The sequence below is a fragment of the Mus musculus genome, chromosome 10, assembly GCF_000001635.26.
Source record: "Mus musculus strain C57BL/6J chromosome 10, GRCm38.p6 C57BL/6J".
NCBI classification, from domain to species: Eukaryota; Metazoa; Chordata; class Mammalia; order Rodentia; family Muridae; genus Mus; species Mus musculus.
The window spans coordinates 77,751,703-77,767,495 of NC_000076.6; the positions used below are offsets into that span (position 1 = coordinate 77,751,703).

The 15,793-nt window shown below is 45.7% G+C and overlaps 2 protein-coding genes across 4 annotated transcripts in view; one reads left to right on the forward strand and one right to left on the reverse strand.

The window, feature by feature from the left end:
* Tspear (thrombospondin type laminin G domain and EAR repeats) overlaps nucleotides 1-15,793 on the forward strand; it is a 200,887-nt gene that overhangs the window by 65,595 nt on the left and 119,499 nt on the right. The gene's annotated exons all lie outside the window — the stretch shown is intronic.
* On the reverse strand, nucleotides 7,015-8,136 carry Gm3233 (predicted gene 3233). Its single transcript, NM_001370831.1, has one exon. The coding sequence runs from the start codon at nucleotides 7,978-7,980 to the stop codon at nucleotides 7,288-7,290; it is 693 nt and encodes a 230-aa protein (NP_001357760.1). The 5' UTR covers nucleotides 7,981-8,136; the 3' UTR covers nucleotides 7,015-7,287.

Here is a 15,793-nt window from a genome sequence, read left to right on the forward strand (position 1 = left end):
AGGGGTGGTCCAGCCTGCCTGAGGCTAGGAGACAGGTGATGGCCCCATCACAGGCTTATCTGTCCTGCATCAGGAACCAGCTCTGTTGCAAGAGCATCCCACTTATAGCTTCTGCTCTCAGGTATCCCTGATATTGTCAGAAGCCTTGGTTCAGTGGTGCCCCAGACACAGTAGACAGAGGTACTTTCACAGAAACAAGTGAGCAGAGATCAGCAATTGCTGCACTGAGTAGGGCTTCTGTGCCACACAGTGTGGGCTTTCTGCCTCATATACATGCTGCAGTTTCTCATACAACCTCTGTCCCATTGACTTCTCCACACAAGTTCATGTGTGACCAGTGTCTACAACATCTGGGCCCAGAGGTGTGCTATAGCGTTGTGATACCCACAGCTCAAGACCCCTCTGGACCTCTGTATGTGTAAGTATATGTTTATATGTGTATGTGTATGTATGTGTGTGTGATGTATGTGTATGTATATTTGTTTTTAAGGAGTGGCCCCTGTTCCCCTATGTCCAGTCTTAGGATTGCTCTGTTTTCTTAAATAAATTAGTTTGGACAGTCCTTTGTCTTAGATGGAGTTGTCTCTCCTTTCATGGAGTTTTGATGGTTCTGGGCAGCAGGTTCCCTGGACCGTGAGTGTTCTGAGGATCATCACTGACTTCTCTAACAAAGTCCTCTGCTGCCCTGTGCTTTCTTAATCTTGGTGGTTTAATTTCTTGGGCTGGTGAGATGGCACAGCTGGTGGGAACACTGACTGCTCTTCTGAAGGCCCCGAATTTGATTCCCAGTGGCCACATGGTGGCTCACAGCCATCCGTGGTGAGAAATGATGCCCTCTTCTGGTGTATCTGAGGTCAGCTACAGTGTACCTAAGTACAATAATTAATAAATCTTTAAAAAATTTTTTTCTTCTCTTGTGTACCTTGTGTTTTTGTGACTTGCCTGAGATACCACAGTTGAGTCTTTGGTCAGGAGATTGGCTTTTATGCCTTTTTCTATGATTTTGTAGCTTTAGCTCCTGCATGTGGTTTTCTGATTCATCTTGAGTTAATTATTTTTGATATGGCATTAGCATATAGCCTTATGTTCAGCATGTGACTGTCCTAGCAACATTTGTGGGAGAGACCGTCCTTCGGTCACCGCATGTCCTGGTGCTGTTGTTAGAAATCAGGTGATTGGGCTTAGTCCACTGATGTACACACCCACCATTGCTGCAGAAGCAACAGCAGCACCATGGTTTTGACCCCAAGGACTTTACTGCTGGTAATCATATTCCTCATTGCCTAATGGCTTTGGCTCTAACCTCCAGTACATTGTTGAGTGGACGTGGACAGCCTCACCTTGTACCTCTCCTTAGAAAGGGTTATGGGTAGCCTCCTTAGAAAGGGTTATGGGTAGCCTTCATGGGTGTCTTGTTTCCCACTGAGGATATTCTGTTGGTTTTGTTGAGTGTCTCTATTAGGAAAGGGTGTCAGAACTTTCTGGGCATCTTTTTATCCATGATTGAGATGGATGTGAGTTTCCTCAGGCCTCTGAAGTATACCACCCAGGTCTACAAAGCCACTGAGTCAGCTTTGCATTCCTCTCCTCCCTGTCTGTGCAGTGCAATCCTTTCCTATGCTGCTGGGCTCGTCCTGATTGTGTTTTATGGATGGGAAATGGTAGTAGGAGAGCTCATAATTCTTTTCTAGATGTTTGCTGTTGTTTGGGTTGTCATTCCATCGACCCCAATCCATATGAAGCTGAACTGTGAAGAACCCAACAGCTCTGGTACCCTGAGGAGAGCTGGCCATGTCAGAAAGCCATTGGTAGTGCAATACAAAAAAAAAAAAAAAAAAAAAAAAAAAAAAAGAAGAAGAAGAAATAGAAGGCCTGCAGTGATGGCTCAGAGGTTAAGAGCACTGACTATGCTTCCAGGCATCCTGATTTAAATTCCCAGCAATCACATGGTGGCTCAAACCATTTGTAATGGAATCTGATGCCCTCTTCTGGTGTTTCTGAGTACAGCAACAGTGTACTCATATACATAAAATAAATAAGCAAATAAATAAATTAATTAAGAAATCTTTTGAAAAAGGAGAGAGAAGAGGAGGAAGAGTAGGAGGAGGAGAAAGAGGAGGAAAAGGAAGAGGAGGAGAAGGAAGAGGAAAAGGAAGAAGAGGAGGAGGAGGAGGAGGAGGAAGAGGAGGGATAGAAGGAAAACGAGGGCTCAGAGAATACCGTGCACAGCCATACAAATCAAGCGAAACAGCATCAGCTTTCCCTACCCTGCAGACCAGCTAACAGCTTAGGCCAAAGAAATCTCAATGAATTTGAAACTGTTGAGGTCATATGAGGTATAACCTCAAGACAGAAAGAAATAGAAACGGAAAGGGAAGGAGAACCAGAGAGTTCACACCAATCTGTAGAAATAGAAGACACACTTAGATAGCCAGGGAGTCAGGGGCAGAGGCTGGATGATACAAGAGGCGGTTGAAAATGAAAACACAACAAACCCATGCTGGGAATAAACAGCACACGAGGGAAACTCATAGCCTTGAAGGAAGCGCCCAGACCAGCCATCTAAACTCATACCTCAAGGAACCAGGAGCAGGAAGCACAAACAATCCAGAGACAGCAGTACACAGGAAATACAAATTAGAGCCAGACATGGAGGTCAGGGAAAAGCAGCCATTGGGACAGGGGCCACAAAAGGCCACACTTGCTGATGTTTAACCCAAGGAAAGGAAAAGGAGCCGTAAATAACTAAAATCACAGGGGAAAACAGGGTCCTGATGTGTGTTTACATGAGCAAGATGGGGTAGATAGAAGAGCACACTGAACCAAGTACCATACCTCCATATTTAGGGACAGACGAGGGAACTCAGGTGTCAAGGGCAGACTCCAGGCAGCCTGGAAACCAGCTGTAGACAAATCTCATGTCTTCCTGTGGCTTCAAATGCTATTCCAAGTCCTTTCTGCTATGAATAAAAAAAATCAACTATTGCAGAGCACTTCTGGGAGCCATAAACTCTCTTAACTATGCAGAAATACCTTACTTTCTCGATCTTTTTTTTTTTCTTTTTCTTTTGTGTGATTAAGCCTAGCCTCCTGCACATGCCCCAAAGCATTTCATGTTGGAGTAGTTATAGGGACTTAGTGCTTTTATATATTTTCTCTTATTTTCAGACCAGGACTTTACTAGGTTGGCTTTGAACTTGCAATTCTCCTGCTTCAGTGATCTAAGTAGTTTGGGACTGTAGGTAACAGTTATCGTGGACACCTCCCCATTGTGTTCAAAGGACAGTTTGCTGTCCACTTCTGAGTGGACTGTCTCCTCCCTATTTTTTAAGTATGCCAAGCCATTGCTGTCTAGCCTTGGATTCAGGTGAGAAATGAGTTTCTAACTGGCACTGTTGTCTTGTAGTCACTGTAACTGCATCAGAGTGTGTCTTCTGGGTGATCTTTGTGTTTCCTCTCCCTGGAGTTCATTGTGCTTCTTGGACATGAAGCTCTAGGAGCCCTGTCCTTTTGGGGGAATGTTTTCAATTATTTCTGGAAATAAACCAACTATTTTTTGTTGGAATGGTGTACACTGGAGCTTTACTATCTCATCTGTAAAGGGCACATTTTGATGGAACTGCAGAACACTGTGACCTCTCATGACCACCCAGCTACATAGTCCGTTCACCATGTTAGAAACAAAACAAGGGACTGGATAGAGGGCTCTGCAGTTAAGAGCACTGGCTGCTTTTTCAGAGGTCCTGAGGTCAATTTCCAGCAACCACATGGGGACTTGCAACCATCTGTAATGGGATCTGATGCTCTCTTCTGACATGCAGGTGTATATGCAGATAGAGCACTCATGTAAAATAAATGAATGAACCTGAAAAGAGAATACATTAAAGTAGGTAAAAACAGGTCTGGAGAGATGGTTCAACAGTTAAGGGCACTGACTGCTCTTCCAAAGTCCTGAGTTCAATTTCCAAGAACCACATAACGCCTTACAACTGTCTACAATGGAACCAGATGCCTTCTTCTGGCATGCAGGTGTACATGCAGATTGAGCACCCATGTAAAATAAATAAATAAATAAATCTCAAAAAAAGAATACATTAAAAAGGTAAAAGGAAACAAACAAGAAGACACTCAAAACAAGCAACAACAACAACAAATCCCTGTCCCTATCTGATGCTAACTTGCCCCCCCTTCAGCCTGGGCTACCCCAATCTTGCTCTCAATTGCTTTAAGTTTTCTTCATATATATTCCAATCCTTTGTCACTCTCTCCTGCTGTGTGTCCTATTAAGCCAGGGTTGTTTGCTATGTCCCGTGTATTCTGCAGGCCAGCAAGGCTGGGCGGACCTCACTGCCTTCATTCTGGGTCCTGCTTTCCAAACTGGAATATTTCAGCTTGCCTGTCTTTCCAGATTCTAAGCTTTTCTTTAGCCTGCTCAGCTCTGTGATTGAACCTGACAGTTTGCTAGAGTCTCTGAGAACATTGGGGTCAACAGAGTGACAAGACACGAGAGAACAAGAAGGCATTTGGGTAAAACAGGACTCAGTAGCTGGTGTTGGTTCAAACTTTGTCAGTCTGACCCCAAGCTGTTTCTTTTAGGCCTATTTAGACTCAGCACCATCATTGCAAACAATTCTTGTGATGATTAACTTAATCCATTGTTCCCAGGAAATCATACCCAAGTCCCTTGGAGGAACAAAGTAAACAAAATGCAGATCAGACTACATCAAAACCCTTTGTAAAGTCCATGGGATATGTTCCATAAAGATAATAGGCTCTATAAATTGATTAAGAAACATAAGTTTAGAGGAAGGGTCTGGTGCCCAAAAATCTCTGGCCACACTGATGGCACAAAAGTCACTGGTCACAAAGCACACACCTGCTCCAGCCTCCTGGATGGAGAAGGGTTTTTGCATTCTTCCCCTTGAAGGAACAACCATAAGTGCATGCAGTTCCAGGTTCCCTGAGAGCATGACTATGAACACAAAAACATCTGTGTCCCCTACACCAGTAACTTTCTATATTTAGTTCCTTTTAAGTCATGTCCCCTCCCCTCCCCTATTCTCCCTTGTTTGCCATTGTAGACAGGGCTTGCCATTCAGTGTGTCTGGTCTCATATGCTCTTTGCCTTGTGCAGCAGACTCTGTCTTGACTTCTTTATGCCCTGATTTGTAGTCCTTGCTTCTTCTGGTTTGGGATGTGGTTCATTCTTGAGTTTGTGAGGCCTTGGGGAGCATAGCTAAAGTGAGAGCTTAGGTGGTTTGATTTCGGTGTTATCTTTCTATCTCCTGATGTGGGTATTCCTGATAAGAACTTCACTCATTGCTGCTTTTGTTCTTTCCCGGGGCTTTTGTAGGTGGTATTTATAGGATCAGTGGCTGTCTTAGTTAAGGTTTTACTGCTGTGAACAGACACCATGACCAAGGCAAGTCTTATACAGGATAACATTTGATTGGGGCTGGCTTACAGGTTCAGAGGTTCAGTCCATCATCATCATCAAGGTAGGAGCATGGTAGCATGCAGGCAGGCATGGTACAGGAGGTGCTGAGAGTTCTACATCTTCATTTGAAAGTTGCTAGTGGAAGACTCGCTTGCAGGCAGCTAGCATGAGGGTCTTAAAGCCCACACCCACAGTACACACCAACTTCAACAAGGCCACTGCCACTCCAACAAAGCCATGCCCATTCCAACAAGGCTACACCTATTCCAACAAAGCCACAACTACTAATAGTGCCACTCCTTGGGCCAAGCATATACAAACCCTTACATATTTGATTCATTTCTATTTCTCTATAATATTCTAGTATTCTGACACTTTCATATGGAAATCCCAATGGTATTAGACTTTCTGACATTTCTGCATAATAAGACCCTCTTCATCCCTTCTTGTAATACTGGAATCATGGCCATGAATTCATTTTTGTTTATTGAAGAAGTTCTTTGTTTCTTCTTGGATTCTGAAGCCTTGCTGGGCTTAGTAATCTTGTCTGGCAGTTATTTTTTCTAGGACTTCAGTACACCGTTCCCCACGCACTGGGCTGCAGAGCTCTGCTCAGGGGTCTGCAGTTGATCTGGGCTGATTGATTGCTATCAAGTGCTACTTGATGCTTCTCCCCTTTGTAGACGATGTGCGGTGGTGAGGGCTTTGTTGTGTCCAGTTAAGGTTCTTTAGACCTTGGACCCTTCCCTGGGTAGCCCTGTCTGTCCTAGGGAATTTTCTAGAATATCAATGTATAGATTTTCTATGCTCTTACCTTTTTTCTCTTCTCCCTAAAGGGTGCCAGTGGTGCTGACACCAATGATTGACAGTGTCCCAAAGGTCTCCCCTACCTTTTCCAATCTTCACTCTTTATTATTGTCTCATGGTGATCTTTTAAAAGACCTGTCCGACAGGACTGGTAGATGTGAAAGCTGTCATTATTCTTTACCACTGCTGGGAGGTTGTCACCTGAGAAGGGACCTTGTGCTCTCTAGAAATGGGATGCTGTGACCCTGAGCTGTGGGCTATGGCTGGAGCAGGCGATTTCCCTTCAGGTGAGCTGCCTGCAGTTGCTAGAATGTCCTTAGTCTGTGCACCTTACAGTGGACTGTGGTCAGCCTGTGGGCGTGGTCAAGGAATCTCAAGGCTCTACTCTGACCTTGTTGGTGACCAGGACTGGGTCAGCACCTAGATGAGGTGGTAGGATCTGCACAGCACCTGCCCTCAGTCCTGGAATTCCTGTAAAGCCTCGACACTGAGTTTTTCCCAGAGTCTCAGGACAAAGACAAACCCTCTCCTCTTCTCCAAGGTATGCCTCTTCCTCACAATGAAATCCTTTCCGAGGATTTATCAGAGTCACTCCGTGAGCCCCAAGACAGGAAAGCACTGGCCCAGACCCAGAGGAGATAGAACCCGGATCCCAGTATCAGAGCATGGAACAGGGGGACAGAAGAAGTGGGTCTGTGTAACAAATCCAAGCCTCACAACTGAAGATACACAGCTGGTGGAAGAGAATGACAGAAACTACGGAGACTGAATCGATGAGAAGTTTTATTAATGTGCATTGGTCTAGAGTGGTACAGCTGACCACAGATGCAGGGTCATCCAGTCAGGGAGGGAAGGGAAGAGGAAGCCAGCTCTCCTGGGACCTGGTGGAGGAGGAACCTGCTGAGCCTTCTAAGGGGTCTAGTTATGGTCAGGATTCCCTAAGACTGTATACATCTTTCTTCTGAGCTGTCCCTCCATCAGTAGCAACCACAGGCTGATGGAGGTGTGGTTCTGTGCCCTGCTGCCTTCGTGGGTCCTGGCCCTCAGCAGCTGGACTTCTGTCCACAGCAGGCCTGTCTGCAGCAGGCAGGGCGGCACAGCAGGGACACACTGGAGGTTGGGCGGCAGCAGCTGGGCTGGCAGGAGGAGGCACAGCAGGAGGAGGTGGGCACACAGCAGGCAGGTCTGCACACTGGGCGACACAGCAGGGACAGGCTGGAGCAGGGCTTGCAGCACACAGGAGCACAGCAGGAGGGCTGGCAGCAGGAGGAGGAGCCAGAGCAGATGGGTGTGCAGCACACAGGCTTGCAGCAGAGAGGCACACAGCAGGGGGATTGACAGCATGAGGACTGGCAGCTAGACTGCTGGCAGCATGGTCCAGAGCAGATGGGTGTGCAGCAGACAGGCTTGCAGCAAAGGGTCACACAGCAGGATGGCTGGCAGGGGGAGCAGGTGCAGCAAGCTGGCTGGCAGCTAGACTGCTGGCAGCATGAGGGTGTGCAGCAGGAAGATTGGCAGCAGGGGCTGGACACACAGCTCACTGGGGTGCAGACAAGGGTCAGGCAGGGGCCTGGGGCACAGCAGCTGGTCTGGCAGCAGCTTGGCTGGCAGCAGCTGGTCTGGCAGCAGCTGGGGGTACAGCAGCAGGGCTCACAGCAGCTCTCTGGGCAGTCATCCACCTGCCAGGAGGAGTTGGTGAGAGCATCAGAGCAGACAGACATGGTGGAGGCGGCCATGGCAGGAATGGCAGGGAGTTGGGAGTGTTGTGTGTTGAGTGACTGTGTGAGTGTTGAGTGAGTGTGTGTGTTTGAGGTGCTCTGGGCTCTGGGCTTTTATCCTTCAGGCATGTTTTGCCTCAGAAGACTCTGTACACTTTCATTTCCTTGTTATTCAGTCTGGAGGATGCTCTGCAGGGCTCAGTCATTAACTCCTGTTGGACTGGTTGCTCCAGCAATAAACACATCTGGAGGGAAAGCACAGACTTCCTGGGCTGACCCTGTGCCCCCTGCCTTGTGGTGCCTGCCAGGGTAACTGGTGATGATGCTGAGTGCTTAGACTATTGTGTCCTCCAGCCCTGTCATCCTTCAAGGGGTGGTCAAGCCTGCCTGAGGCTAGGAGAGAGATGATGGCCCCATCACAGGCTTATCTGTCCTGCATCCGGAACCAGCTCTGTGGCAAGAGCATCCCACTCATAGCTCCTGCTCTCCAGTATCCTTGGTACTGTCAGAAGCCTTGGTTCAGTGGTGCCCCAGACAGCAATAGACAGAGGTGCCTTCACAGTAACAAGGGAGCAGAGATCAGCAGTTTCTGCACTGAATAGGGCTTCTGTGCCACACAGTGTGGGCTTTCTGCCTCATATACATGCTGCAGTTTCTCATACAACCTCTGTCCCATTGACTTCTCCACACAAGTTCACGTGTGACCAATGTCTTCAGCATCCAGGCCCAGAGGTGTGCTATAGAATTGTGATAGCTACAGCTCATGACCCCTCTGGACCTCTGCCAGTGACCTGTGGAAAGGTGTCCTGGTTAACATGCTGTTTGAGCCATTGAACATTGCATCTCCATATTTATCCAGTCACATCTGTGTCAGGAGTTTATTCTTAATGGCTAAATAATGTTCTCTTATGTGGCTGTGCCAACTCCTTGGCAGAAATCGTTGGGCAGACAGAACAGCTCAGCCTTGTGAGTCTGTGTGTAGCCTTGGCGAGACCACAGGCCTGTTACCAACCTTTTTACCTGGCATGGGCCTCTGTCATTCATGTGTGTATGTGTGCGTGTGCGTGTGCTTGTGTGTGTATATGTGTGTGTGTGTGTGCACATGTGTGCTCATGTGTGAAGTGTATGTGTGCATATGTGTATACATCTGTGTAAATATATGTGTATGTAAGTGTATGTGTAAATTAATGTTTGTGTAACTATATGTGTAAATGTATGTGCAAGTGTATGTGTATATGTGTAATTGTATATGTATGTGTAAGTACATGTGTAAGTGTATGTATATGCTTGTATGTGTATATGTAAGTGTATATGTGTGTGTAAGTGTATGTGTAAGTATTTGTATGTGTGTGTGGTGTATGTGTATGTATATTTGTTTTTAAGGAGTGGCCCCTGCTCCCCTATGTTCAGTCTTAGGATTGCTCTGTCTTCTTCTTTTTTTTTTATTAGATATTTTCCTCATTTACATTTCCAATGCTGTCCCAAAAGTCCCCCATATCCTCCCCCCCCTTTTTAAAAGATTTATTTACTTATTATATGTAAGTACACTGTAGTTGTCTTCAGACACTCCAGAAGGAGGAGTCAGATCTCATTATGGATGGTTGTGAGCCACCATGTGGTTGCTGAGATTTGAACTCAAGACCTTCGGAAGAGCAGTCAGAGCTCCTAACCGCTGAGCCATCTCTCCAGTCCCGCTCTGTCTTCTTAATAAATTAGTTTGGACAGTCCTTTGTCTTAGATGGAGTTGTCTCTCCTTTCGTGGAGTTTTGATGGTTCTGGGCAGCAGGTTCCCTGGACCGTGAGTGTTCTGAGGATCATCACTGACTTCTCTAACAATGTCCTCTGCTGCCCTGTGCTTTCTTAATCTTGGTGGTTTAATTTCTTGGGCTTGCGAGATGGCACAGCTGGTGGGAGCACTGACTGCTCTTCTGAAGGCCCTGAGTTTGATTCCCAGTGGCCACATGGTGGCTCACAGCCGTCCCTGGTAAGAACTGATGCCCTCTTCTGGTGTATCTGAGGTCAGCTACTGTGTACTTAAGTATAATAATAAATAAATCTTTTAAAAATTTTTTTCTTCTCTTGTGTCCCTTGTGTTTTTGTGACTTGCCTGAGATACCACAGTTGAGTCTTTGGTCAGGAGATTGGCTTTTATGCCTTTTTCTATGATTTTGTAGCTTTAGCTCCTGCATGTGGTTTTCTGATTCATCTTGAGTTAATTATTTTTGATATGGCATTAGCATATAGCCTTATGTTCAGCATGTGACTGTCCTAGCAACATTTGTGGGAGAGACCGTCCTTCGGTCACCGCATGTCCTGGTGCTGTTGTTAGAAATCAGGTGATTGGGCTTAGTCCACTGATGTACACACCCACCATTGCTGCAGAAGCAACAGCAGCACCATGGTTTTGACCCCAAGGACTTTACTGCTGGTAATCATATTCCTAACTGCCTAATGGCTTTGTCTCTAGCCTCCAGTACATTGTTGAGTGGACGTGGACAGCCTCACCTTGTACCTCTCCTTAGAAAGGGTTATGGGTAGCCTCCTTAGAAAGGGATATGGGTAGCCTTCATGGGCATCCTGTTTCCCAAAGAGGATATTCTGTTGGTTTTGTTGAGTGTCTCTATTAGGAAAGGGTGTCAGAACTTTCTGGGCATCTTTTTATCCATGATTGAGATGGATGTGAGTTTCCTCAGGCCTCTGAAGTATACCACCCAGGTCTACAAAGCCACTGAGTCAGCTTTGCATTCCTCTGCTCCCTGTATGTGCAGTGCAATCCTTTCCTATGCTGCTGGGCTCGGCCTGATTGTGTTTTGTGAATGGGAAATGGTAGTAGGAGAGCTCATAATTCTTTTCTAGATGTTTGCTGTTGTTTGGGTTATCATTCCATCGACCCCAATCCATATGAAGCTGAACTGTGAAGAACCCAACAGCTCTGGTACCCTGAGGAGAGCTGGCCATGTCAGCAACAGTGTGCTCATATACAAGAAAATAAATAAATAAGCAAATAAATAAATCAATTAATAAATCTTTTGAAGAAGGAGAAGGAAGAATAGCAGAAGGAGGAGGAGGATGGAGAGGAGGAGGAAGAAGCAGAGGAGGAGGAGAAGGAGGAGGAGGAGGAGGAGGAGGAGGAGGAGGAGAGTAGAAGGAAAAGGAGGGCCAAGAGAATACTGTGCTCAGCCATACAGAGCACATGAAGCAGCATCAGCTTTTCCCACCCTGCAGGTTGGCTCACAGCTTAGGCCAAAATGATCTCAATGAATTTGAAATTGTTGAGATCATATGAGGCATCACCTCACAATGGAAAAGAAACAGAAATGAAAACAGAAAGAGAACCAGAGAGTTCACACCAATCTGTAGAAATAGAAGACACACTTAGATAGCCAGGGAGTCAGGGGCAGAGGCTGGAAGATACAAGAGGTGGTTGAAAATGAAAACACAACAAACCCATGCTGGGATGCAGCCAAAACTGTGCAACAGGGAAACTTGTAGCCTTGAAGGAAGTGCCCAGACCAGCCATCTAAACTCACACCTCAAGTAACCAGGAGCAGGAAGCACAAACAATCCAGAGACAGCAGTACACAGGAAATACAAATTAGAGCCAGACATGGAGGTCAGGGAAAAGCAGGGGATAGGGGCCACAAAGAGCCATACTGGCTGATGTTTAACTGAAGGAAAGGAAAAGGAGCCGTAAATAACTAAAATCACAGGGGGAAACAGGGTTGTGATATGTGTTTACATGAACAAGATGGAGTAGATAGAAGAGCACACTGAACCAAGTACCATGACACCATAGTTGGTGGCAGACAAGGGAACTCAGGTGTCAAGGGCAGAAACCAGGCAGCCTGGAAACCAGCTGTAGACAAATCTCATGTCTTCCTGTGGCTTCAAATGCTATTTCAAGTCCTTTCTGCCGTGAATAAAAAAATCAACTATTACAGGGTACTTCTGGGAGCCATAAACTCTTCTAACTATGCAGAAATATTAATTTCTCCTTTTTTCTTTTTCTTTTGTGTGACTGAGAATTGAGCCTGGCCTCCTGCAAATGCCCCCAAAGCATTCCATGTTGGGGTAGTTATAGGGACTTAGTATATATATTATACTAATATATATATAATAATACTTTATATATTTTCTCTTATTTTCAGACCAGGACTTTACTAGGTTGGCTTTGAACTTGCAATTTTCATGCTTCAGTCATCTAAGTAGTTTGGGACTGTAGGTAACAGTTATCATGAACACCTCCCCTTTGTGTTCAAAGGACAGTTGGCTGTCCACTTCTGAGTGGACTATCTCCTCCCTATCCTTTAAGTATGCCAAGCCATTGCTGCCTAGCCTTGGATTCAGGTGAGAAATGAGCTTCTAACTGGCACTGTTGTCCTGTAGACACTGTCACTGTATCAGAGTGTGTCTTCTGGGTGATCTTTGTGTTTCCTCTCCCTGGAGTTCATTGTGCTTCTTGGACATGAAGCTCTAGGAGCCCGGTCCCTTTGGGGGAAGGTTTTCATTTATTTCTGGAAATATGTCAACTGTTTTTTTATTGGCATACTATACACTGGAGCTTTACTATCTCATCTGTAAAGGGCACATTTCGATGGAAGTGTAGACACACTGTGTACCTCTCATGACCACCCAGCTACATAGTCCGTTCACCATGTTAGAAACAAAACAAGGGACTGGATAGAGGGCTCTGCAGTTAAGAGCACTGGCTGCTTTTTCAGAGGTCCTGAGGTCAATTTCCAGCAACCACATGGGGACTTGCAACCATCTGTAATGGGATCTGATGCTCTCTTCTGACATGCAGGTGTATATGCAGATAGAGCACTCATGTAAAATAAATGAATGAACCTGAAAAGAGAATACATTAAAGTAGGTAAAAACAGGTCTGGAGAGATGGTTCAGCAGTTAAGGGCACTGACTGCTCTTCCAAAGTCCTGAGTTCAATTTCCAAGAACCACATAACGCCTTACAACTGTCTACAATGGAACCAGATGCCTTCTTCTGGCATGCAGGTGTACATGCAGATTGAGCACCCATGTAAAATAAATAAATAAATAAATCTCAAAAAAAAGAATACATTAAAAAGGTAAAAGGAAACAAACAAGAAGACACTCAAAACAAGCAACAACAACAACAAATCTCTGTCCCTATCTGATGCTAACTTGCTCCCCTCTTCAGCCTGGGGAACCCCAGTGTTGCTCTCAGTTTCTTTAAGTTTTCTTCATGTATATTCCAATCCTTTGTCACTCTCTCCTCTCTCCTGCTGTGTGTCCTATTAAGCCAGGGTTGTTTCCTATGTCCCGTGTATTTCAGAGGCCAGCAAGGCTGGGCAGACCTCACTGCCTTTATTCTGGGTCCTGCTTTCCAGACTGGAATATTTCAGCTTGCCTGTCTTTCCAGCTTCTAAGCTTTTCTTTAGCCTGCTCAGCTCTGTGATTGAACCTGACAGTTTGCTAGAGTCTCTGAGAACATTGGGGTCAACAGAGTGACAAGACACGGGGGAAAAAGAAGGCAGTTGAACACTTCCTTCAGTCTGACCCCAAGCTGTTTCTTTTAGGCCTATTTAGACTCAGCACCATCATTGCAAACAATTCTTGGGATGATTAACTTAATCCATCGTTCCCTGGAAATCATACCCAAGTCCCTTGGAGGGACAAAGTAAACAAAATGCAGATCAGACTACATCAAAACCCTTTGTAAAGTCCATGGGATATGTTCCATAAAGATAATAGACTCTATAGATTGATTGAGAAACATACGTTTAGAGGAAGGGTCTGGTGCTCAAAAGTCTCTGGCTACACTGATGGCACAAAAGTCACTGGTCACAAAGCACACACCTGCTCCAGCCTCCTGGATGGGGAAAAGTTTTTGCATTCTTCCCCTTGAAGGAACAACCATAAGTGCATACAGTTCCAGGTTCCCTGAGAGCATGACTATGAACACAAAAACATCTGTGTCCCCTACACCAGTAACTTTCTATATTTAGTTCCTTTTAAGTCATGTCCCCTCCCCTCCCCTATTCTCCCTTGTTTGCCATTGTAGACAGGGCTTGCCATTCAGTGTGTCTGGTCTCATATGCTCTTTGCCTTGTGCAGCAGACTCTGTCTTGACTTCTTTATGCCCTGATTTGTAGTCCTTGCTTCTTCTGGTTTGGGATGTGGTTCATTCTTGAGTTCGTGAGACCCTGGGGAGCACAGCTAAAGTGAGAGCTTAGGTGGTTTGATTTCGGTGTTGTCTTTCTATCTCCTGATGTGGGTATTCCTGATAAGAACTTCACTCATTGCTGCTTTTGTTCTTTCCCGGGGCTTTTGTAGGTGGTATTTATAGGATCAGTGGCTGTCTTAGTTAAGTTTTTACTGCTGTGAACAGACACCGTGACCAAGACAAGTCCTATAAAGTACAACGTTTGAATGGGACTGGCTTACAGGTTCAGAGGTTCAGTCCATCATCATCAAGGTGGGAGCAAGGTATTGTCCAAGAAGGCATGGTGCTGGAGGAGCTGAGAGTTCTACATCTTTCTCTGAAGGCTGCTAGTGGAAGACTGACTTCTAGGCAGCTAAGATGAGGGTCTTAAAGCCCACACCCTCAGTGACATATCTATTCCAAGAAGTCCACACCTCCAAATAGTGCCACTCGCTGGGCCAAGTATATTAAAACCATGACTCTGATTCCCCCTACTTCTTTAGTAACCAAAAGCTTATTTAAATATATCTCCACCTACCCCCATGTCTGGTATGTAAAAATGTGTACACCAATGTGTGTTTATAGAGGTTAGAGAAGAATTCTTAGGAGTCAGTTTTCTCTTGCCACTCGAATCTGGGGCTCAAACTCAGTCTGCCAGAGCCTCAGCCAAGCACCTCTACCCACTGAGCAATCCCACTGGCTGAAGCATATTGTTTTGACACATCTATATTCACTGATGCTCTATTCACAATAGGAAGGAAATGGGCTCATCGTAAAGTCCACCAACTAATAGATAATGAAGTGTACATATGCACGGTAGAATTTACTAAGCCACAAAGAAATAGGACATGAACTATGAAGGAAACTGAAGGAACTGGAAAAACATCATATTGAGTGAAGCCACACAGGTTCAGAAAGACAAATGCCCATCTATGAATTGTCTCTCATATATGAAGTGCAACTTTTTTTTTTGTTGTTTTGTTTTTGAGACAGGATTTCTCTGTGTAGCCCTGGCTGTCCTGGAACTCACTCTGTAGACCAGGCTGGCCTCGAACTCAGAAATCTGCCTGCCTCTGCCTCCCAAGTGCTGGGATTAAAGGCGTGTGCCACCACTGCCAGGTGAAGTACAACTTCTTATGTTTATATGTGCGGCCTTCTGTGGGACTGAATATGTATGGAATTTGGGAAAACAGGAAGGTGACCTGGGTTGGGGATGTCATGATCATAAAAAGAGAAAGAGCTATAAGAATATGTTCTAGCAGGGTGTGAGAGAAGGGGGTACTTCAGTGGGCCCATACCGAGGGATCCCTTCCCCCTGAGAGATGAGCCACATGATAGGATAGTATAGAATAGAGTTTATTTAGGGCATGGGGACGGGAGTTAAGAGAGTACAGAGGCAGAGAGAAGGAGAGAGTAGAGAAGTAGAGGCTGGCCGTGACCATGTGGAGAGAAGGGAGAAGGGAATGGAAACAGAGGGGGAGCAAGGGGCCAGAGGCAAGAGACCAAGAGAGAAAGGAAGGGAAAGCAGCCCCTTTTATAGGACTAGGCCTACCTGGCTGTTGCCTGGTAACCATGGTGAAGAGCATACCTGGCTGTTGCCAGGTATCTGTGAGGGTGGAGTCCAGACAGAATACCAAAAGGGGAGGCT